The 23,085-nt window shown below is 34.6% G+C and overlaps 2 protein-coding genes, 1 non-coding gene and 2 pseudogenes across 10 annotated transcripts; 1 reads left to right on the top strand and 4 right to left on the bottom strand.

Moving 5' to 3' along the window:
- Nucleotides 1-357: 357 nt before the first annotated feature.
- LOC110666366 (uncharacterized) lies at nt 358-2,108 on the bottom strand. The gene is made up of 3 exons (XR_009144756.1): nt 1,699-2,108; nt 658-951; nt 358-574 (listed from the first exon to the last, which is right to left on the bottom strand). It is a non-coding gene; the product is annotated as an uncharacterized LOC110666366 (transcript).
- A 111-nt stretch (nt 2,109-2,219) lies between these two features.
- On the bottom strand, nt 2,220-3,855 carry LOC110666367 (UDP-glycosyltransferase 71K2-like; annotated as a pseudogene).
- A 1,889-nt stretch (nt 3,856-5,744) lies between these two features.
- LOC110666417 (LRR receptor-like serine/threonine-protein kinase EFR) lies at nt 5,745-8,547 on the top strand (annotated as a pseudogene).
- Nucleotides 8,548-9,949: 1,402 nt separating this feature from the next.
- On the bottom strand, nt 9,950-10,735 carry LOC110666363 (pleckstrin homology domain-containing protein 1). The gene has a single exon (XM_021826833.2). It carries the CDS (start codon nt 10,653-10,655, stop codon nt 10,224-10,226), a length of 432 nt encoding a protein of 143 aa, XP_021682525.1. The 5' UTR covers nt 10,656-10,735; the 3' UTR covers nt 9,950-10,223.
- Nucleotides 10,736-10,971: 236 nt separating this feature from the next.
- On the bottom strand, nt 10,972-18,489 carry LOC110666362 (probable NAD(P)H dehydrogenase (quinone) FQR1-like 3). 8 transcript variants are annotated; one of them, XM_021826822.2, is made up of 10 exons: nt 18,240-18,489; nt 17,267-17,456; nt 16,988-17,177; nt 16,422-16,548; nt 15,107-15,712; nt 14,064-14,194; nt 12,909-13,014; nt 12,678-12,771; nt 12,225-12,490; nt 10,972-11,557 (listed from the first exon to the last, which is right to left on the bottom strand). In XM_021826822.2, exons 7-10 carry the CDS (start codon nt 12,932-12,934, stop codon nt 11,332-11,334), a joined length of 612 nt encoding a protein of 203 aa, XP_021682514.2. In that variant the 5' UTR covers nt 12,935-13,014; nt 14,064-14,194; nt 15,107-15,712; nt 16,422-16,548; nt 16,988-17,177; nt 17,267-17,456; nt 18,240-18,489; the 3' UTR covers nt 10,972-11,331. The 8 variants fall into 8 exon arrangements, with proteins under 8 accessions (XP_021682514.2, XP_057993821.1, XP_021682516.2 ...); XM_058137838.1 differs by having other exon boundaries at nt 17,272-17,456; nt 18,240-18,487; XM_021826824.2 differs by having other exon boundaries at nt 16,988-17,166; nt 17,272-17,456; nt 18,240-18,487.
- Nucleotides 18,490-23,085: the final 4,596 nt, after the last annotated feature.

Here is a 23,085-nt window from a genome sequence, read left to right as displayed (position 1 = left end):
GTTTAAAATGCAGTAAATTCAATATTCGCTTTAACCAAGAGACCAGAATGATTAAAAAGCCAAACAAGATCCATATATACACAATTCATTCTCAAGCTTTAGATCAGCAGAAATATTAACGAAAGGGCCAAAGAAATGGGCGAGGGAATGAATATTTTGGTTCATAAAAAGTTACTGGAGGCATAATCTACTCCTTAGCTGTATCAACTCCAAATGAGGATACCAGTCTACTTCACTAGACGCGACCTGTGGAGGGGTCAAACAAGGTAGAAGAACATGACCTTATTCATAACCAAACAAGGTTTCTTCATCCTCAACAGCCATGGGAAAACATTACACCATTGTTCATATTAGGCATTAGTTTCTACCTTTGATAAAGCTCCTCAATTTGATTCATAAGTAGCTCCTCTGTAATTTTTTGAGGTTCAGGACTTTCCCAATCTTCCGTAATAACAACAGTGCCTTCGCTTTCCCAGCTCTTAAAAATTCTATCTGGGCCAGGCTGCCAAAACACATTTCCATTGCTTCGCTTGAGTATAAATTTGAATTGGATTGTTGATTCAATGGGTACATCCTGGTAAGAATTCATTATCTTTGTCAAACTTTACAATAGATGCCTGCGGATCATGTAGTATTCTTTTAAAAATTCTTTCTTACCAACTCAAGACTCCAAATGTGACCATCTGACCACTTCATTGGTACAGCAAATGTAGGATTCCATGAACCAAGAATCGGGTCATCACCCGACAGGAAATATGCGTCACCAAACATGCACGGCCTCTGCAACTGGAATTTCACATGTGCAGTCTTTGGTCTTTCTGAGAAGCAGAGAAGCCTTAAATTGTTGATTATTGGGAAGTTGTATTTGCATTCAAGAATGTGGAGTAAAGAATAATGTTACTTGCCTAGATTTGGGATGCCAGCTACTGCATTTTCCAGGCCTGTTGACACCTACAAACAGATGAAAAAATCAAGCTAAAAACTGAAACACAATTAGCTTACTAAGAAAAACTGAAACATTACACAAGAAGTTAAACTGCATTTATTTAGAGTAATTGCTCATATCAACAATTGATTAAAAAAGGAAAAAGAAAATTTATGGAGCCTTGTGAAAGTAAAATGGCAGAATTCTTTGGCAATCTTTTGGAGTTGGAAGGTAAAACTCAGTACACCTCCAAGAAGTGGTAATAACAACATTGAACTTGCAAGAATTTCACATCAAATCACTCTTTCATCATAAAGTAAATACCAAAGGAGGCATAACTTACATGTCCAGTCTTGAGTTGCTAAGAGAATTATAAGACAAATCATCATTTTAATTCTTAATATATAGTACAATCATTTCATTGATGTCCTAAAACTAGTGAAATGACATTCTCCAACTAATAATGTAATTCGTTGGTTAACAGTCTTGTTTTCAAGATAAATTGATCATTTAATACCAAAAAGAAGAATACAACTAAAAACTATTGACTGATCCACGCATGAATGTGTTTGAGAATGTCGCTGCAACTTTCATAATCAAACAACATCTTGTTTCCAAATGCCAAAGTTGTTAAATGTTGATATTAACCAGCGGCGTCTGTCCTTATCTAATGAAACGACATCATTAAGGGACAACAAGATGCATATATATTGTCGTTTAAAAGAAACTAGAACGAGGAAGAAACCAGTTTGTGGGATAATGAGAAAGGTTACCTCAGCCGCACCAGATGCCACATGAGATTTAGTGATGGATCGAAGTGAAACCAAATGATCAAAGTGTAGTTTCTTGAAAGTTGGAGATGGTGAAAAGGCAAAATCAGATCGAACCTGTTGAGTTAATGTTGAGGGCGGTGGACTTTTGTTACCATTTCTTGCGAAGATCTTTGTGGAAAAGCTAATTAAAGCCTCCATTAATGGTTAAAAAAGACAGAGATGTCTTGGATTGCTGGAGACTGTTTCTATAAGAACGAAGAATATAAAAGGCTTATGTTATATGTATACTTGCTGGGAAAACTAAAGCCAAGTAAAGAGGAGGCATTGGGCTATTGACACGTAGCAGAATCAGAGTTAATTTGTTAATTTGATTCTCCCTGATAACTGACTCAGAGTTATAGGCATCTTACTCGGTTTATTAGTCTTGTTTGTTGGTTGCACATCTCTCTAATTCATTTTAAATTTTTAATTATTTTTAATAATTAATTAAAAATAATAAAGTAATAAAATAATTCACTAAATTAAATATTAAAAACTAATTAATTTTATTTTCAAATACTACCTATTCACCCTAAATATTATTTTGCAATTCTGTCCTTTTTGGACGCTATAGATATTATAAAGCTGGAGCCTTTCTTTTTTTTTTTTTAATAAAAGCTAGAAATCAAGAATGATCTCAGGCTCAGCCACAACATTTGATCTCGGCATCACGTGTTTCTCCATAATTCTTATACATATTTCAATGATTCATACATATTTTTTCACATCTTTGATCAACTCTGAGATTGAAGTTGATGAAGATCCCCCTTCCATCACTGCTTTCCTCGCCATTCCTGCCATGTCTTTCACCTTCTTTCTCACCTCATTGTCACTTTCCCTTACACATCTCAAAACTCTTCCCACCTCCTCTGCCCTCGCAAGATCTCCATTCGGCCTGTAATCCAATTTCAGCTCTACCGCCAGCCTCAGTTCCTTCAACGATGTAAATGCATTTAGCTGCTGCTCTGCATATATAGGCAAGGTCACAATAGGCACCCCTTACCAAAAGCTCTCCAAGATGGAGTTCCGCCCACAATGAGATACGAACCCTCCTATGGCGTTGTAGGCTAGCACTTCCACCTGCGGTGCCCACCTACATATCATTCCTCTCCCTTCCATCCGTTCCAAGAATCCTTGTGGCAACATCTCCTTTGGATTCTTGAATTTAGGGTCTTCATTCTGTATTGGAAGAGCTCGCATGGACCACAAGAATCTGTACCCACTCTGCTCCAGGCTGAGAGCTATTTCTTTCATTTAGAATACACTAAATGCTCCTGCGCTTCCAAAACAAAAGAACACCCGAGATTATTCCGGTTGTTCATGCAGCCATTTTTTGATCTTGTCTCACTGAGCGTGGTCCATGTCTGGATGAGGATGACCCTTCAGGCTTAGCACCGGTCCAACAGGGTAAATCTTAGGGTTCTGGCCATCGTGAAAGGACTCAAGTGCATAAGATTCGAGTTCAGTAATTGTATTAACTATTATACCTTTGGCATCCTTGAACCTTTTGGCTATCTCAACTTAGGCAGCGTAACCACCATGCTTATTAAATGCGGCTTCAGGCGAAACTCTTGGAGGAACAGGATTGGCAAAACCTGGAATCGACACCTCAGGATCAGATATGCTAAACTCGATGACATTTTGCTCATGGCGAGAGGGTAGATAAAGCATGAGACTCAAGAATCCTGCACCAGATGTCAAGAAGATAAAAGAGGGCAGACCCAATTCGTCTCCAATGTCAATCAAGGACAAGCAAAAGAAATTAACAACTATGCCAGCAACTGGAGCCGAATCTCAGCTAGATCGGGAAGATACAATATCAGAGACAATGTCTTGGACATGGGGTTTGTGACTCAATAATGGCACAGACAAAACTTTCTATAGATATAGCAAGAACTTCAGAAGAAGGAAGATCCACTTGAGGGAGGTCAATGAGGCGGATATTGGGTTGGGAAGCAGCGAATGATTTGGTGTATAGATCCATAAAAGGAGTGAAGGGTAGATTCATGACGAGGATGGTGACCAGAATTCGATGGTTAAAACTACGTGACCAACTCCAGGAACCGGAACAAATATTAGCTGTCTTTTTTTTTTTTTTTTTGTGGCGGTGGGGGGTTGTTAACTAGACTTTATTTTATTAGCCTATCTCTGTATGGGTGTGAAAAATGAAATATTACCAGAAAACCCAAGAGTGAAAGATAAGAAAAATAAGTGATAAAAGAAATTATTACGAATTTGGCAGGTCATTGCACTTCAAAAAAGAAAGGAAAAAAAAAGGCAGGTCTTGAAGAAAAAACTATAAAGAAAAATGAAAAGAGAGGACTTCAAATTTGTCGGCTTTAGTTTCCAGTTTGGACTCGAATTCTCCTGACAGAGGCTTGTTTTAGCTACATTGAGAGGTTGAGAAACTTGAAGTTTTAGACAAGAATTTCCCATTGTTTTCATTATACAAATACTGCTACTATGGTTGGGATTGTTTTCTTTCCTGAAAGTGCTTTGAAACGGGTTAAGTGAAGTGTTATTCCTCACTTAGTGCAGTATTAAATGCCTTACTATTTAATGTCCAAAATCGTCTTCCTCCTTATAATTACTTAAGCCCAATCCAATGCTAATAATTTTGGAATTAATCAATATATATGTATGTATCACAATATACCCTTTTGCTATTGTCCCACCTCCCATCTGCCTAGCTAATTTCCTCCACAAGTCGAATTTGGTCCCATTTAGTAATTTTGGTTCACAGAACTAAATACTTGAAATAGGACCTAGAGTTTGATCGATTTCAATTTTAATTTTAATTTTAACTCAATTCAATGCAGTTTTGATTTTATTTTAATTCAATTAAATTTATCAAATGACTGAATTTTTTTTTTAAAGAAAAAAAATATATAATCAAATCAGATTGAATTCGCCTGGTCCGATTCAAGGGTAATGAAAACAATTTTAGTCCATTTTGAGCTCGAATCGGACCATGATAGGGTCTGCCCCTACCCATGTCACAAGTCCACCCCTTTCCTTGATTCTCCATCCAATGAACCCAATATGTAAATCGTCCCCCAAATACGCGGATCCTTTTCCTCCCCATTTTTCCCTTGTTATTGCCATTGATTGCGTTCCGCCTTTCCCTTAGCGTTGCTCTCTGTCTCTCTTGGTATTGTCACCAAGAAAAAAATAAAAAACCCTTTCTTCCTTACGTTGATCATGCAATTTGGCATCATTTTGTTTGGGATTGCTAAGGCAAGGGTGTTAATTATTATAATTTTTTTTTTGAAAATGTTGGTGGTAAACCCTTTATTGAAAGAAAATCATCTTTAATATATAAAGCAAAATAGATAATAAGAATATTGAATGTTTGTTGAAAATTTCTTCTCAGGCTGGGATTTCTTCCACATTCATATGTCCTACGTACTCCTGCAAGTCCATTGTTCACTCAGTCTTTTGTAACTTGTAAACTACGTTTATTCAAGCATTGATTACTACTTCTGGCCAAAGCTGTCTCACCTTCCCCCACCCACTCCCTAAAAAAAAGGCCATATATGTAATACTCCAATATGATTACATAGTGACCAGAAGAATTATTTAGGGAGGATCTTGATAACTGAGACTCGAACAAAGATTGGAAACAACCCATTACAGGCACAGCAGCAAAGACCTCGTAGAGATGAAACTATATATGCACGAGCTACTATTGCAACTCAATGAAAAGAACTGCGATTTTAATTTGGTTGTTCAATGCAGCGTTGAAATTCAAAGAAAAAGATTGGATTTTTCTCTAGAGTCTAGATGACTGGTAATAAAGTCAAAGTCGTTTGGAAGGAAACTTTACGCCATGGACAGTAATAAAGTCAAAGTCGTTTGGAAGGAAACTTTACGCCATGGACATCGAGCGTCTTAATTGTGCAAAAGGCTCAGAGACACTGACACTTGAAAGAGATTTTTTTTATGTCTAAAGTGAACCAGTTAATTTGAAATAAACTCTTATACTTTGAGCACAGCATTTTTCTTCAATGGCTTTGTTGGGTAGTCTCCTGCGTAGTAGCAGTAACATCCCTGTCATTTTACTCTTGTGCACTAGCTTCATTCTACCTTTTGGCTTGTCCCAGTCCATCCCAGTGAGCCAAAATGCAACAGATCTTCTCGCATTACTGGCCATTAAGTCGCAGATTTATGACCCCTTAGGAGTCACAACTTCCTGGAACAATTCTGTTTCCATGTGCCGGTGGAAAGGTGTTACATGTGGTCGCCGGCATCAAAGGGTCACTGAGCTCAACCTAAGTTTCCATAACTTAGAAGGTTCATTATCTCCCTCTATTGGGAATCTCAGTTTCCTAAGGTTAATTGACCTTCAAGATAACAAACTGAGTGGCGAAATTCCCCAAGAACTTGGAAGACTATCCAGACTGCGAACACTTAATCTCTCCTATAATTCCTTCAGAGGCATAATACCACCCAATCTGTCCTATTGTTACAACCTCATTTACTTTGATGCAAGTAAAAACAATCTGTTTGGGAAGATACCTGAGCAACTCCACTTCTTGTGGAAGCTTGAGGAGCTATACATTTTTGACAACTACCTAACAGGAGAACTCCCAACTTCCATTGGGAATCTTTCAAATCTCCAGGTAATCTCTTTAAAAGTGAATTGCTTACAAGGGAGAGTTCCTGATACCCTGGGTCAACTTAGAAGCTTAATATTTCTGGGACTTGGTCAGAATAGTTTTTCAGGCAAAATTCCTCCTTCAATTTATAACATCACTTCCCTTAGGGTCTTTCTTCTGCAACTGAATAACTTACATGGACGTCTCCCACAAAACTTAGCCTTCACTCTTCCAAACTTGGAAAAATTCATAGTTGGCAAGAACATTCTTTCTGGTCCTGTCCTCCATTTATTAGCCAACGCTTCAAAGATTAGGGAATTCGACATATCTGGTAATTATTTTACAGGAAAAGTGTCAATCGATTTCAATGGCCTCAAGAATCTCTTTTGGCTAAATTTGGGTAACAATAGTCTGGGATTTGGGTTAGCTGATGATCTAGCTTTCATAAGCTCTCTCACCAACTGTAGCAAACTGGAAGTGATTGGTTTATTCATGAATCAATTTGGAGGGAAGCTCCCCAATTCTATAGCCAACCTCTCAATAACGATGAAAGCACTTGTAATGGGGGGGAATCAAATATCCGGCATCATACCACCCGGTATAGGAAATCTTGCCAATGTAGAAAAGCTAGGAATGCAGAATAACCAATTAACTGGCCCCATTCCTAAAGCTATCGGCAAGCTTAAAAGATTACAAGAAGTTGCCCTTTCTGGAAATAATCTTTTGGGGACAATTCCTGATTCTATTGGAAATCTCACTCTACTGAGTGAACTCAATTTGGACTTCAACAAATTCGAAGGTAGTATACCCTCATCACTCGGAAGATGTCAGAATTTGTTGGTATTGAGTATTGCCCAAAATAGGCTCACTGGAAATGTGCCCCAGCAAATTTTTAGCATAATAACCCTATCAATTGCCTTGGATTTGTCCGATAACCATCTCACAGGCAGCATCCCCCTTGAAGTGGGCAACTTGAAGAATCTTGTTGCATTGGATATCTCAGGAAACCAATTTCATGGTCACATTCCTTTCAGCCTGGGTGGTTGTGTATGCTTGGAATCCTTGAATTTAAGTGGTAATTCTTTCAACGGAAGCATTCCACAATCTCTGAGTTCTTTGAGAAGCATTAAAGAGTTGGATCTTTCTAGCAACAAGCTGGCTGGCCAAATTCCAAAATATTTTCAGAATTTATCCCTTTTGGAATCCTTGAACCTGTCTGACAATCACTTTGAGGGGGAAGTACCAACAAAAGAGTTTTCAGCAATGCAACAGCAGTTTCATTGGTTGGGAATGAGAAACTTTGCGGGGGTGTAGCTGAACTGCATTTGCCACTATGCCACTTGAAAAGATCAAAGAAATTAAAAATAAGCCTCAGATTCAAACTAATCCTGATGCCTTGTGGGATTCTCGGATCTATTTTGTTATTGTCTGTTCTGCTTTGTTGGTTTAAGAGAATGAAAAATAAAGAGACATCATCAGCATCCTTTTCCATGAATCCGTTTTTGAAGCTTTCCTATCAGCAGCTCCTCAAAGCAACCAACAGCTTTTCTTCAGCAAATTTGCTTGGAGAAGGGGGTTTCGGAATCGTGTACAAAGGAGTTCTTGATGACAAACAAGATGTTGCAGTCAAGGTGATTAATCTAGAATATAGAGGAGCCTCCAAGAGCTTCGCAGCAGAGTGTGAAACCTTGAGAAACATTAGGCACCGTAATCTTGTCAAGGTCATATCCGCATGCTCTAGTATTGATTTTCAAGGTAATTCCTTCAAAGCTCTTATTTATGAGTTTATGCCTAATGGGAGCTTGGACAACTACACATATTTCCTAGAGAAAATGAGGCATGCAGAGAACCTGGGGGGTTAAGTATTCTTCAAAGACTCAACATTGCCATTGATGTGGCTTCCGCACTTGATTATTTCCATCACCATTGCCAAGTGCCAATAATTCATTGTGACGTGAAGCCAAGCAACGTACTTCTTGACAATGAAATGGTTGGTCACCTAGGAGATTTTGGAATGGCCAGAATCTTCCCAAAAGCAACTAAATATGTCTCTCCAAATCCAACAAGCTCCTTTGGACTGAAGGGGACAATTGGTTACGCTGCACCCGCTAAATCTTTCTATCTTATGTTGCTTCTTCTGCATCTGTTAACTGCCTCAAGGCTTTTCTTCTTTTTCTCTTTTGCTTGTTAACAAAATTTACCATTTCCAGCAAAAGGTAGCTGTTTACTCCCCAGATGGAAGTCTGGAACACATGCTTAAAAATTTCCAAACTTTCATCATAAATCTGTTGGGTGTCAAAATCAGTTCTATGAGGCCTTAATCTTTTCTGATATTCTAATAGATCTAGATTGGCAAATGCATTTTGAACAAATAGGTGTGCAATAATGTAAAACCCACAACTATAATCTTACCCTCGTGAAAAAGGTTCAAGCATATTTTTTACTCATTTTATCACAAACTTTTAATTTTGGGACTCATGAATTATGCTTAATGATAATTACACATTCAATGCTAAAAGTCTATGTGTGATTGTGAAAGTGCAGAATATGCCATGGGAAGTGAGGCAACCCCTAGTGGAGATGTGTACAGTTTTGGGATACTGCTTTTGGAAATGTTTACAAGCAAGAGACCTACTGATGACATGTTTAAAGATGGTTTGAACCTACATAATTTCACAAAAATGGCCTTGTCCGAACAAGTAAGTAGAATTGCAGATCCACTAGTAGTACGCTGGGCTAGTGAAGAATATGGTTCAACTAGCAATGGAATTTCCAGCCAGTTTTGCACCAACAGAAATAAAATGCAAGAGTGCTTGCTTTCAATCTTAAGAACCGGAGTCATGTGCTCTGCTGAATCACCCAAAGACCGAATGGACATAAGTGAAGCAGGAAGGGCATTGTGTTCCATCAAGAATGAACTCACCGGGACTGAATCTGTGCAACAAGATAGAAACCACAATGCATGAAATTGGGTAGCTGTTACTGCTATCTGACTGACTGGCATTGAGCTACGGCAAGAATAATTCCTAGTTTCTGTTCTAGAAACGCGTCATTTCTCTATTTTAGACCTTTTAAGTTTGTGCTCTGAATGAAGCATAAATAGAAATGTCTACTAAGAATCATTTCTTCTTTTTATCTCAGTAAGATGAATTGAACCCGAATTTGTAGGAAGATAATTCAGCTGAAAAATGGAAATGGTACTGAACCATGTCTTTTGAATATTATATTTCACCATATAAAACTTAGAAATGAACCTATTTGGGAAGCCATACTCCCACATCACCCCTACTAATCCAAGGCTTCAATGAACCAATTATGTGAAGGTACACGAGTCATTTAATTTCATTTGAAAAGCTAAAACTTGACCATTCTGCCTAAGTTGTCCAGCTTCTGCAGAAAATCCTATGAAGAAATTCAAAGAATCATACATCTGCAAACTTAAAATCTAAATTCTACCAAAACCCTGGAGGCTTTATCCATAAATAACACGATCCTTGGACAAAGACCTTTTCTTTATAGACTCAATATAATTACGCTAACAAGAAAAGAAGAATCTTCCTAACACATCAATTAAGGTAAATCATTCACCCCTTGAATCTTTAACAAATCATAAATTCAATAACAAAATGCGTATTTAAATTGCAAAACAAAAGAAACAAACATAATCGAGTCCAAAAAAACTAAATCAAAAAGAAGAAAAATGCAAATGGGATCAGAGCAATCCTCAACAAACAGCAAAATCGCACAAGAAAAAAAAAAAAACCCTCCAATTAAAGAAAGCAGAAAATTTCATACGTGAAACACACACGCATAATATGTAAGATACCAAACGACAATAAGAAGCAGAGTAGTTGTTTATACAAGAAACAGAAGCAAGTATATTCAAAATCACCGCTTGCTATCGTAATCAACGACCTCAGAATCAGTGAGAGACCTGGAGTGCTGCACAATGGACCTCCCAATCGAATTGATCCACTCTTCCTTCTCCACCTCAGAATCGGCGATAAAAAACATGGTGTCTTGGCTTGTAGAAAGCTCAAAGGCGAAAGGCTTATTGAGGACGTCTTCAGCACCTTTCACAGTCAAGCAGTTGCCGACGGGAATGACGCCACGAGGAATTGAGGAGCTGAGGACGCGGTTGTCCTTAAACCAAAGGAGCTTGCCTTGCTTGAGGACGAACCAGCGGCGGCGCCAATTCTTGAGGTAATCGCCTTGCTTCATGAGCCAACCGGACCTCTCAGGGTTGGACCAGAATTGAATGTTGCTGTAATCGTCAGGGTTTGGGTCCTGACCAGTCCAGGCTCGCAAGAACGACTCCATTTGTGTGCGCGTGGAAACGGAGGTTGTGGAGGTTTTTGTTTTTGGTTTCGTCAACAGCAACTTGCTGCGGCTTTCTTTTGTTTTAATAGACAATTTTTATTTTTATGCCCAAAACGGTGTCGTACAGCTTACAAATAACAATCACATTACCAGAGAAAAATGTAGAAAGCAAGAAAAACCTAAAAAATCTTGAATAGATAGATGCCATATTATTTTCCATTGCATCCATCTCAATCATATCACTTATGAGAATCCTAAATTTTTATCATGGAATTATAATTTAACTATTTTAGTTTGACATTTGATTAGATTTGAATTGACGAAATAGAATAGAGCAAGTGATTACTCATATCTAACAACTCGCATAATCACTCGTACCATCACAAATATTAAAATAATTACACGCATTTTTATTTTTTACAACGTTCTAATAATTGTATTATTTATATTTACATAATTAAAGCAATGAACTAGTGGGTTGTGAAATGTGCATGAGTGGGTTTATAATCATGTGTTAAGACTCAGCCTACTCAGCAATTGCCATGTTTCCTTTAAAAGTTGATTTAAGTCCCTTTTTAGCTCCACCACCCTCCAACATCTCCGTTTCTGTAATGCCAGTGCACAATCTAGCAACTCCCTTTGTTACAATCTCGTGGTAGTGGATTACTCATTATTATTAACTGGTGAGCTTTTTGGTTATCTCAGCAACATACTTGCCCTGGTGAAAAGCCTGTTGGAGTTCTAATTCTGTGGGATGACGAGTTCCATCTGCCGCATATGTTCCAGCACCATAAGAAGAGCCACCTTTTACCTCATTCATCTCAAACATACCACTGCCAAATGTGTAACCAAGAGGAACAAATAGCATACCATGATGTGCTAACTGTGTTATGGCCGTCAATCTGCAAACAGGAGATAAATGAAATATGAAATGACTACTAGCTTTCTATGGCAAGTGAGAAAATTACATTACCACATATCAAACAACAACAACTAAGCTTTAATCTCCAACTAATTAGTGTCGGCTACATGGATTTTTACACTATTTAGCTCTGTTTGAGATCAGTTCTGCATTGACATTCAATTGTATTACCACACATACAAACACAAAAACAATATACACAGAATGCATTATGTATATCTATATATACAAATTATTAGAAACATGGTCATGCACACCAGTGGTTTCACTTATAAGCAATTTAAGCATTTCTTTTAATAAAATTATTAGATAATTTGAGATGCCTAATAACCATTACTTTTTTGTTTCTTTCATTCTTTTTCTATTTTATTTTTTGGCTGAAGACCTGGAATGGTAATGAGATGGTTACAAGTTAACTAACCTTTCCATGAAATTGGATAATAAGACAGCCATTTTCTTTTAATCTTTAATTTTTGATTTCAAGCTCATACTAGCAAACAGGTCTAGCAAGCTATGTTTAGTAAAATAAATGAAAAATTAATTGAGATATTCAATAATATTTTATCTATAGACTTGCACATGTCAAAAATAATAAAAAATAAAAATAAATGGATTTCTGGTAGAAGCTAAAGAATGAATGAACTCACGCAGTAAGTTCTTGACCTCCTCCATGGAAACCAGTACTCCAGAAGATTCCAGCAGGTTTGCCAGCAAGCGCTTGGGATGCCCAAAGCTCATGCGTTGCATCAAAGAATGCCTTGAACTGGGCTGCCATCACACCAAAACGAGAAGGAAAACCAAAGACAAAACCATCTGCCTCCAAAAGCTGTTCTGGTTGAATCACCGGCACATCATCTGCTTTAGGAGGGGCCTTCATCTTTTGCATTATCAAGTTGGAAAGTGTCTCTGGTACCTGTTACAATCGATCAAGATAATACTTCTGAATATTAATTGAGTCCTCTCTGGCTAACCCCCTTTCCACTTGCTCCCACCCCCAAAATATAAGTAAATAAGGACATAAATCAAGTCAATTCTTCTCATTTCCACAAGCATTTTATTTATTTATTTTGCAATAACACAAGCCTATCTGCAAAACTTACCTGCCAAAGTGTTGCTTCAACATCTTGAACTGAATTAGCCCCTCGCTGGACTTCTCGTGCCATTGTCTCCACATGTCCATATAAGGAGTAATACCTGTAAAAAGCAGGAAAGAGAAAGTAATCAAATTCAAATTACTTCAAAATGCTACTTGTGTTCTTGATCTTACATCTACAGACCAACTGTGGAAGAGAAGCCTGAGGGAGGGAACAGAGGAAGGAAGAGATACTTACACTATGTAGATCTTCGTGGTACCCATAGCTAAAATCTTGGTTAAGACTCAAGAGCCCGACCCTAATTCACTAGCACTTTATGCTTGCATACTAGATCACCACTCACCTGCACAAATTCAATACAAATCATAGACGGATTAACAAGTTGGAAAATATCTCTTCGCAGGCACAATAAGAGCGATAAATGTCTCGCTATAATCAGGTTGAACCCATTTCAAGAGAAAGGATTTACAATCCATCCAACCCCAAATTTAGATATACCCTACAGTTTCATCAACTGACTTCTAGTTCTAGTTCCACCATTCATCATCCACAAACAAAGATTTTACTCACTGGTATCTCAATGATTTCATTCATGCACAAGAATCCATATACCCACAGCTCAACATTCAGAGACAAACCAAGACAATATTTTTATACATTACATACAAGGAGGGGCACAGAGCTTTCTATCCACAGAGTACAGTCCAGACTCCACAAATAGTTGCAAAAACATGAAAACAGATGTTCTAAAAAATGGTGTGAACCCTTCAAGAAATGTTTTGCTGGAAATACCCAAGAGAGAATACAAACCCTCAAAAATCATATATAAGAAATTAGAATCAACTGTCAACTCTACGTCTATACCCATTAAAGTGGCTCTTCTTCAGATATCATCAGATCCCAGATTAATGCGAGAATTATGACCAGCAATAATCTGACAACCACATAGCTTAAGCAAGCATTGGTAAACAATTAAAAGAACTGGAGAGTGAAGAGTGGCTTAATTCAATTAGAGAACCAAGGAACATTATGAAGCATAAACCACAATTAAGAAAGAGATCAAATAGAGTGGCTAATATTATCAGCAATTGTCCCTTTAACTACTGTAACAGTTCAAAGTTATAACCCATCATACATCCTAATCAAATAAAATGAAAAGTGAAAAAGAAGCAATTTAAAATAAAGGCAAGTTATCAAAAAGTGATTACACTAACAGAAATTCCATCAAACAGAAAAAGCACAACCTTTGAAATACCTGCAGCCAATAAATAAAAACTGATAAAATGCAACTGGGTTCTGTTTATTTTGGTGATTTAGCTAACATAATCAAAAGAAGAAACCTTTAAAAAATGAAAAGGAGGGGCAATTATTGGAGCTAAGATATCATCTAACCTTTGTGGTTCGAGTCGCTTACAGCTCTCCCTTTCAAGACATAATTGACACTTGCCCGTTGCGTTGAGATATCAAACCATGACGTGGTGTAGGCTTATCTATTTTTCTGTCATCTGTGTTCTTGTCTGATCCTTCGTCACAGTACAATTTTTTTTTAATTAAATTTACAGTTTAATTTTTATAAGTTTAAAATTAGACGATTTAATTCTTAACTTTTACTCAACCTATAAATTAATTCTTGTTATTAAAATTTTAATTAAATTATTATTAATTAATAAATATATCAAAATATATTTAATTTTATTTTAATTTAAAAATAATTTAATTTTATTATATAAATAATTTAATATTTTAAATTTAATTAAATTTATAATTTAATTTTTATAATCTTAAAATTAAATAATTTAATTATTGATATTTTAATAAATTTATAAATTAATATTATTATTAAAATTATTATTAATTTATTATTAAATTTAATAAAAAATATCAAAATTCTTTTTAACTTTATTTTCAATTCTAAAAATAATTTAACGTTCAAAATTTTATTTTTATTTTATTAGCTACAAAGCTCTTGTGACAGCACCTGATGAGAAGGTGCGTTGAGATCTTTTTAGATATGTCACGTGTGAATGTTTACACCAATTTTATTATTAAATTAAGGAAAAAAAAAAAAAAAAACCGTAACGCCTCAAATTGGCAAATTCCCTCACCCATTCACTTTAATGGCCTTATTTAGTTATTTTCTTCCTCTTTTAGAGACATTCTTTGGTGCGTTTAAAAAATCTAAAAATTCAAAAACAAAACTAATTTAATTTGATAAAATAATTTTTTTTATCAATGCTTAAAATTAAAAATATATAAAATTACTGGAATTCAAAAAAATAGAAATTTTGATAAAAAATAATAAATTCAAATCACAAGTGCTATAATTTTATAAAAATTTAATTTATTTAACAAAGTTTTCTATTAAATAAACAAAGGAACTCTATTAAAGTTATATTTGTTTCTTTATAAATAAAACAAAGTATGAAAATAAATACCTAAATTCTTCAAATAATCAATTCTTGACAAATAATTCTTCTGCAAGATCAGTGGCATGTGCCAGAGCTGCTGCTTTGTCTCAAACTCTATCTGCTCATCAGCTGGATCACTGTACAATTCCAGCCCCAGCTTGGAGGTGAGCAAACCATTCTTGCCGCTTGTTCAGATCATTATATGAATGCCTTGTATCATAACGGGCCCTAGTAGGAAAGACGATAGCTCTGAGAGCCAGATCAACATCCATATCACCAGAAAATGAACTTCCTCCAAATCCACCACTATGTGGCCTTCTAGCTGATCAATCAGCTCCATAGCATTTACGTGCATTCCAATACAGCTGCTGGTAAGAAACTACGAAAAATAATCAATCCTCATGAGGGTCTTAGAACAGAAGCATCCACAAAATCAGAATCTACTATATGGATTGAGTTTATATTGGGCATAGGTTAATAATTTATGTGTTCAAAAGCATTTAAGGAGATTATAAATACATATAGAAATGGAAAAATGTTGCGGAGGGTAGACTTTTGGTGCCCCACTAACAGTGCCAACAGGTAGTGCAATGCATCCCAACTATTTAAATAATCAAGTAACTCTCCAGTGACCTGCAGAAACAAGAATCAAGTTAGTGACCAAGAGAGAAAAAGATTTGTCACAAGATGAGTTTGGTCTTGAAGACACAAAGTTATAGATGAATTCTTTGGGGATCAGTTCTCAAAGCTTCCATTGCTAACAGTTAACAGTTGAAAAAGAAAGAGAAGGAACTACATAATATTGATGAATTTTACGACCATCTATAGCCAGTATACTTCAATCTCAAGTATCTGCAGGAGGAATTGATTTTAATTTATCAAGATATGCAATAAACACGTAAAAGAATGATGTGAATATCTTTTTTTCTTTTTCCTTTTCTTACAACCTTTATGCTTAAACCACAATGAGAGATGCATATGGTAGAACTGATGTGCATAACATGAGAATATCAATCAATATCCATCAGCCTTTCAATTTTCACCTAACCAAGTCTGGAGACCTGCATGAACAGTCTACCTTAGCTACAGATTTATGGCCATACAACTATTAAGACCAAATGAAAAATAAGTCAATTACGCCTGTAAATCTGCTTTAAATAAAGTATAATCATAATCAGGAACAAGATTTCACATAAATGTCATCAAATCCACAAGTTCCTAAAGAAGGAAAGATGACCCAAAATATGCAGATTTGGAATGATAATGAATATGAAGAAAAAAAAGGAGCAGCCTAAATCAGCTTTAAGGTGATAAAATGGTTCATGGATCAACATAAAAGTACCGTCTCCAAATGATCAAATATTATAACATCCTCATAAAGGCCAAGGTGGACATGAGGGAGATTTTTGTCATCCGGTGGGGCAGCAGAAAAAGGCAGTTTTTTCTTCTCTACATACCACACCACCCACCTGGCCAAGAAAAGATCATATCATTATATTAGCACCAATTTGATAAAACCTCCATATTTTGGGGCTAAGTTGGACTGGAACACAGTATGAGAACTATGTCAGTATTTCTGTGAATAAATACCCCTTGATTAAACATTCAAGCAACAGTGTGCAATGTAGCATTCATTTCCAGATAGAAAAACCATAGCATAAAATTATAAAGAACAAAAAAGTACAGCAGCAAATATATCCTTTGATTCATCCAGAACTTAGGAACAAAAGGTAAAGGATATATGAATAATACATCCACTCCAATAAATCAGATGATGAATCGAATCCAACTCTATTTCAAGAAGCTAACCTTCCCAATGACCAAAAATCAAAGATTTTAAAATGGACGGAGTGGCACACAAAGTATAATATGAACACACCAAGTATGCTAAATTTCTATTGATCTTACCACTAAAAACTTCTGGAAGGTCATCAACAAGTTGGGGGCCCCAATCCTCCATCATTCTCCTAGGAACTTCTATTGGGTCCTCCACAATCTTCTCTGTCCTTCAGCCTTCATAATGGTCCATAATTGTGACCATGTTTTCTTTAGCCACAATTTCTATACTTGGTTGAGCTCCTATAACACTAAATTGCCCCTAACATAATTGACCAAGGAAAATATAAGCATACACAAATCTAAAGCATAAATAGAAAAATGCATGAGAGGAAAATAAAAACTAAAGACCTTACAATAGTGGAAGCATCCAAACCAAGTTCGACTAACTCAAATAAAAAGATTGGAGCATCTCTATCATCTTCATTAACCAAACAGCAATAAGCAAGCACAGGAATGAGGTGATCACATAATATGCAGTGGTATAAAGGAATTAAACCGCCCTTCTTGAAAGCTTCTAGAAATTTTGCTGATTGATCAACTGGAAGAAATCCAAAAGCAATGATTTAAGTTCAGATAGCTGATGAAAGGCAGAACAGAGTTGTGCAACCCAATGTAAAGGCGACAGAAAAATAAACAAATATCTTCATGCTATAAACATGTGTATATGTACAAATATGTATCAACATGAGCACAAAGGTCTTAAATCAACACATCTAAGTTGAGCATTGTCTTAACCTGATAATGCCACAAAGGTTTTTGTGAGCTGCGTCATTTTACAAACATTTGGTGGTTGAGAAGAGGCATAGGAAATTAAATTTATAATGGTATTAAATATTTGACTTCCTATGATCTGGTAGAAACTATAATTCAAACATTCATTGAATTGGACCTAATACAACTTTGCTACTTAGATAGGAGCAGTTTTTAAATTGATGGAAAAATCTAATTGTAATGAAATAAAAATCACATAAACTCTATTTCTTTCATTTCTTCAATTCTGGAAAAATAGGAGAAAAAAGAAAATATTAATTCACCCTTTATCTCTTGTAGCTGTATTTTCTCAGAAGCCAAACAGATGGTAAGTTGTAACAATTGGAGTAACTGAGTTGCAACAGTCATTTCAGCTGGGAATGAATTAAATAAATCCGAAATTCCAATTTCGTATTTCTTTCTTCGAATTTTCACCAACCAAACAGAGGAAAATGTCAAAATGTTACCAATTGATAGACCAATCGTCTCATTCTCACCAACCAAAAAGAAGAAACAGGCATCAGAATCATCCAAAAGTATGACATTTAGAGATTGAAATAAGAAGAAGTACCATATGATTGAGAAGTCGAATCAGAACATTTGAGCGTAGGGACACGAGCCACGAGGTGTGGAAGCAGCTGGAGAAAGGGAGCTTGAAAGTCTTCCGTTAAAGTTAACAGAGGAAGATGCAGCAAAAGGCAGAGTTAACGACAGCTGACGGGAAGTAACGGCTAGGGTTCTAGCCATGGGTGAGGAGCATGAGGGAAAGCGAGAGAATTGGAAGTGAGAAACTTCGGGCATGAAAGATGAGAGAGAGGCAGAGAGGCCATAAAAAATAATAATATTTTTTATTTAATATTCATATATAAAGATATTATTTAATTTTTATATATTAAAATTAAAAAATATATAAATTAAAAGTATTTATATATTAAAATTATTAATAAGCACATCAATAGCAATTCCGAGATAGGAAAGGGGGGGGCCTCAGTGAGCAGTAAGTACGAAAGAAATACAAGTGTTATTAGCCTAAAAATGTAACCGTATATGAAGGTCTATAGCAGGCCAGGACCATTCTCAAAGCCTATGCCTTCAAAAATAATTGGGCCCATTGTAATATTGCTAGAATCCGTTTCTTTGCGATTTACACGGGGAAGCATAAAGCCCAATAATCAATAAGCTGGCCACCTAACAAAAGTATTAGGTTTTGTGTTTTTTTTTTTTTTTTTTTAAATATATTTTGAAATATTTAATTAGAAAGATATTAAAAACATTTAAAATTAAATTAAACTTTTATTTGCATAAAAAGTTTAAAATAATTAAATAGAGAAGTTGAAGGTTGTAAAAAAATAAATATAATTGAAATTAAGTTTAATAAATAAGATAAAACTATCAAATTATAAATAAAAATGAAAAATTATTTATGTTTTTTAGTTATTTAACTTTATATAAATATTTAATGTAAAAAAAATTAATGAATTTTATTTCAAGAGGGAACTAGAATTATTTTTATGAGTATAAAGTTTTGAGTTAAATAAATTTAAAAAATAATAACAAAATACAAAATGCATTTTTAAAAAAAGGGGAGTGTATATATATTAAAAAAAAATACATGAGATTGGAAATAAATAAAATAAAGGAAACAAATGCGTAGTTATCCACATATTGTTTGGACTTCAACCGCAATAGACATCCCATTATGATGTCATGATCGCAGTCCAAACGAGGCTGGGTGCCAAGAACAAGTTGATGATTGCTCCTTCTATAAGACATATATATATATATATATATATATATATATCTCTTAGCCAGGTGAGTTGCAATGCAAAAATAAAATTGCAATTATATCAAAGGGCTTTTGGGTGTATATATATATTATATATGGCATTGGGCTATGAAGCCATTGCAAACATGAAATGAACTGCAAAATGCATGCGCTAGATAATGCTAAGAAGGGTTAATTTAAGCACACGTTGCATGCAAAATGACCGAACCTAGTTTGTAGCTTTGCAAATATTGGTATGATCAAGCTTGAGATCAGTTTAGTGCTTATCCTACAAATATAGAGTGGCCAGCAGCTATGACTTTGTTCATATCTGTATATACAAGACAAAAGTTGTTCGGCGCCCTTATTTATTATCAGAAAAACAAAATATTTAGCACTTCCATGGCTTTCCTCATGGTAGCACATTGTCCAATTCTTAAAAAAAAAAAAAAAGGGAGGGTGCTAAGAATCCTTCGAGATTCAATGTCTTCATCGATGTTGCAAGAGGATAAGGAAGCTCAAGGGAATCGAACTTTGGAGAGGAAGCAACCCAATGAAATTTTGTTTTTTTGTGATCAGCTGTATAGCTCAAGCGAAGGATGAAAGACTAAATCTCGTCTAACCATTGTGTTATTGTCGTTACCAAGAATGATCGGGAGAGGGAGAAGAGAATTAGAGTTAAGGAAAGAGGATAAGTATTTTGAGAACATTTCATTTATGGAAAATTGAAATAATTTTTTTAAAATATTTTTAAAAAATAAATTTCATGTTCATATGTATTAATTTTTTAAATAGAGAATTGATAACTAATTTTAAATAGATTTTATAATGATTTATTTTTAAATTATGAAATATATAATTTTTTCAATTTTTTTAATTATATTTTTTATTTTTTAATTATATATTTAGTTTCTATTATTTAAATGTGTTTTCATGTTTTCTATTGAAAATAAAAACTGAATTTTTCTTAAAAAAATGAAAAACAAAAAACTATTTTCATCAAGAGGTTTGCTGGATATTTGCATATTCTGATGATAATCTATGTGGGATTAAAAGAGTTGAAAAGAAAAGCTAGTAATTAATAAAAAAATGAAATAAAAATGATAAATGAATAATCAATACATGAAGAAAATAAGAGAGCATAAATAATGTACATAAATTGTACGGACTATAATAATTGACATGCAACATTACGTACAGTGGGCAAAAAGGACTCCGTCCCCTGTCTAAAAGGGCCATTCACTTAGATATTTTCATTTCCGACCTTACCAAAATATCCTCTTGGTAATATTAATTTCTTCATCGTTCTATTGATCGGAGCACAACCACTCACTCATTCAACCTTCTACCAATAATCCTTCTTCCACATATCATAATATTAATGAGAAAATATTTTAAAGTAAATTGAAGTGGGGAATGAAAATGAGAATTGATGATGAGACTGAGAGATGGAGCTATCAAAGAAGGCTTTTATTGAGTGGGAGAGGAAGAAAGAAGAGAAAGAAGATTGGGAGATAAGGAGATTGGCGTGGCATTAGCGTCTACATGTCTCTCTGTTGTTGATGAGGCCCCATATGTATGTGCATGTGTCATTGAACAAATTAATACTGTCTCCACCCTCTCGACGTTTTCCTTCTCTTGGCTATTTTCCCTCACTGCCCAAGCCCTTCAATCTTTCTTTCTCTTCATCAACATTAGATTAGTAAACATGAAACAGATTTTTCTCTATTATATCTGCTGCCTTGTCACAAAAATTTATGGATAAGTCCTTAGAAATTCAAAACACTTCACATAACATTTCATCTCAATTTTTAGCTTGATTAAAATTTTCTAAGTAGCACATGGTTGCAGTGCAAAGTTCAAAAAATTTTACTTCAACTTAATGAAATAATTTTTGATCAAATCGATGAAATGATAATAATAGAGTTAAAGAAGATACATGGTTGTCGTGCATTTTTTATGGATTCGCTTCTCGAAGATATTTTGTTTAATTTTTAGAATTCTCATGCTTTATACGTTTGGTTTTTAATGATGGTCCACGGAAAGATAAGGGTGATCATTATTTTATTTAAATCAAATAAATTAAATTGAGTTGTTTTAATTTGATAATTCAGTTCTGTTTGATTCGATTTTATGTTATAAAAATTTCAATTATTTCGGTTTGATTTGATTTTAAAGAAAAAAAAATTGATTAAATCGAACCGAACCAAATAGTTTTATTATTTTTGAATCGATTTATTTTCATGAGAAATTTATGAATTATATGTAATTATATATATAAAAATTATTTAATTTCATTGATTAAGGGTTATTAGGTTTAAACCGAGGTCAACATCAAATTAAATAATTTAAAAATCAAGTTTAAATTAAAAAATAATAAAAAATTAAAATCGATTAGTTTGAATCGAACCAAACCGAAACATAATGATTCGATTCAATTCGATTCAATTTTTCATCAATTTCGATTTTGTTCAGTTTTCTAAAATATGTAATTTGATTTTCATAATTTGATTCGGTTCGATTCGATTCTGTTCGATTTGAATCGATTGCTCACTACTATAGGAAGAGTCTTTTTCAACCCAAAATATTTTGTTGAAAATATGATATTCAATGAAATTAATATCACATGAAATGGGATTGGCATCAGCCAATAATGGCTGTGTGTTCTCCTTATATACACTGGACATGAGATTTAAGGTAGTAGGTTGAAAAAATGTCCTAAATTTATAGTTAAGTATCGAGTAAAATGATAAAGTTATTATGCTTCAAAAAAGAGAACTTAAAGCTTTTTTTTTTTAGAAAATACATTATTAAAAAAGAAAATATAAATTCTAAAAGAATTAATCTTATATGATCATAAAACGGACATAGACGAATATCCTGATAAATAAAAAAAGAAAGGCGAAACTTAAAAATATCATATTATATGTATTGACATTACAAACAATAAATACTTTATAATGGAAATATTGTGCGTGGCTGGATTAACTCACCCTTCCGCCTACAGCGTTCTCTTCATTTTTTAGTTTTGTAATTGTTTAATAATTCTCTACAAGTCATTTTAAAAAACAAGAGGTAGCTTAAGCAGTCAAAGAAGAAGAGACCTCCTTTTGAGAGGGCTAGTGAAACTTTTTTTTTTTTTTTTTTTTCAAATTCTTTTGGGCCCTTGTCTATTTCACTTGAAACTTGTAATGAAGATATATGATAAATTGATAATGTTCCGCATTATAGATGTTTTCTTTCTTTTCAATTTCCTTTCAAACGTATTATTGGTTGTTCGTGTAAATTGTGTCTCTAATCAGCAATTAATCAGTTCGGCCTTTTCTCTTTGCAAAGTTTTATTTGTCTTTGTCTCATACCCTCATCATGGCACCTTAAGTGCGCGTCACTATTTCATATACAATGAGATGATTATCAGAAAAAAAAAACAATAGTAATCAGAACAGCCGAAATCAATCTCTTATCATAAACAAAAAAGGTGGCCATTGTGATACCCAAGAATTTTCACTCTAAGCACGCCCGCAACTTGCAAAAGAAAAAACATAAATAGTAACAAATAATATCATCGTGATGATGGGTGACAAAAGAATTTGATATATTAGAATGAAACCTTACTGGAATAAGAAATAAACTAGCCGTCGATCCATATGTT

This window comes from Hevea brasiliensis, chromosome 16, assembly GCF_030052815.1.
Source record: "Hevea brasiliensis isolate MT/VB/25A 57/8 chromosome 16, ASM3005281v1, whole genome shotgun sequence".
NCBI classification, from domain to species: Eukaryota; Viridiplantae; Streptophyta; class Magnoliopsida; order Malpighiales; family Euphorbiaceae; genus Hevea; species Hevea brasiliensis.
Note: the sequence above shows the minus strand (reverse complement) of the source record. Positions and strands in the feature narration are given on the sequence as shown.

What these genes read in the sequence shown, in the direction of transcription:
- LOC110666362 (XM_021826822.2), bottom strand. Translation starts at nt 12,934, where the DNA reads ATGGGTACCACGAAGATCTACATAGT. An exon ending in ACCACGAAGATCTACATAGT is followed by an intron (nt 12,772 to 12,908) that starts GTAAGTATCTCT and finishes TGCTTTTTACAG; the next exon opens with GTATTACTCCTTATATGGAC. An exon ending in TTGAAGCAACACTTTGGCAG is followed by an intron (nt 12,491 to 12,677) that starts GTAAGTTTTGCA and finishes CGATTGTAACAG; the next exon opens with GTACCAGAGACACTTTCCAA.
- LOC110666363 (XM_021826833.2), bottom strand. Translation starts at nt 10,655, where the DNA reads ATGGAGTCGTTCTTGCGAGCCTGGACTGGTCAGGACCCAAACCCTGAC.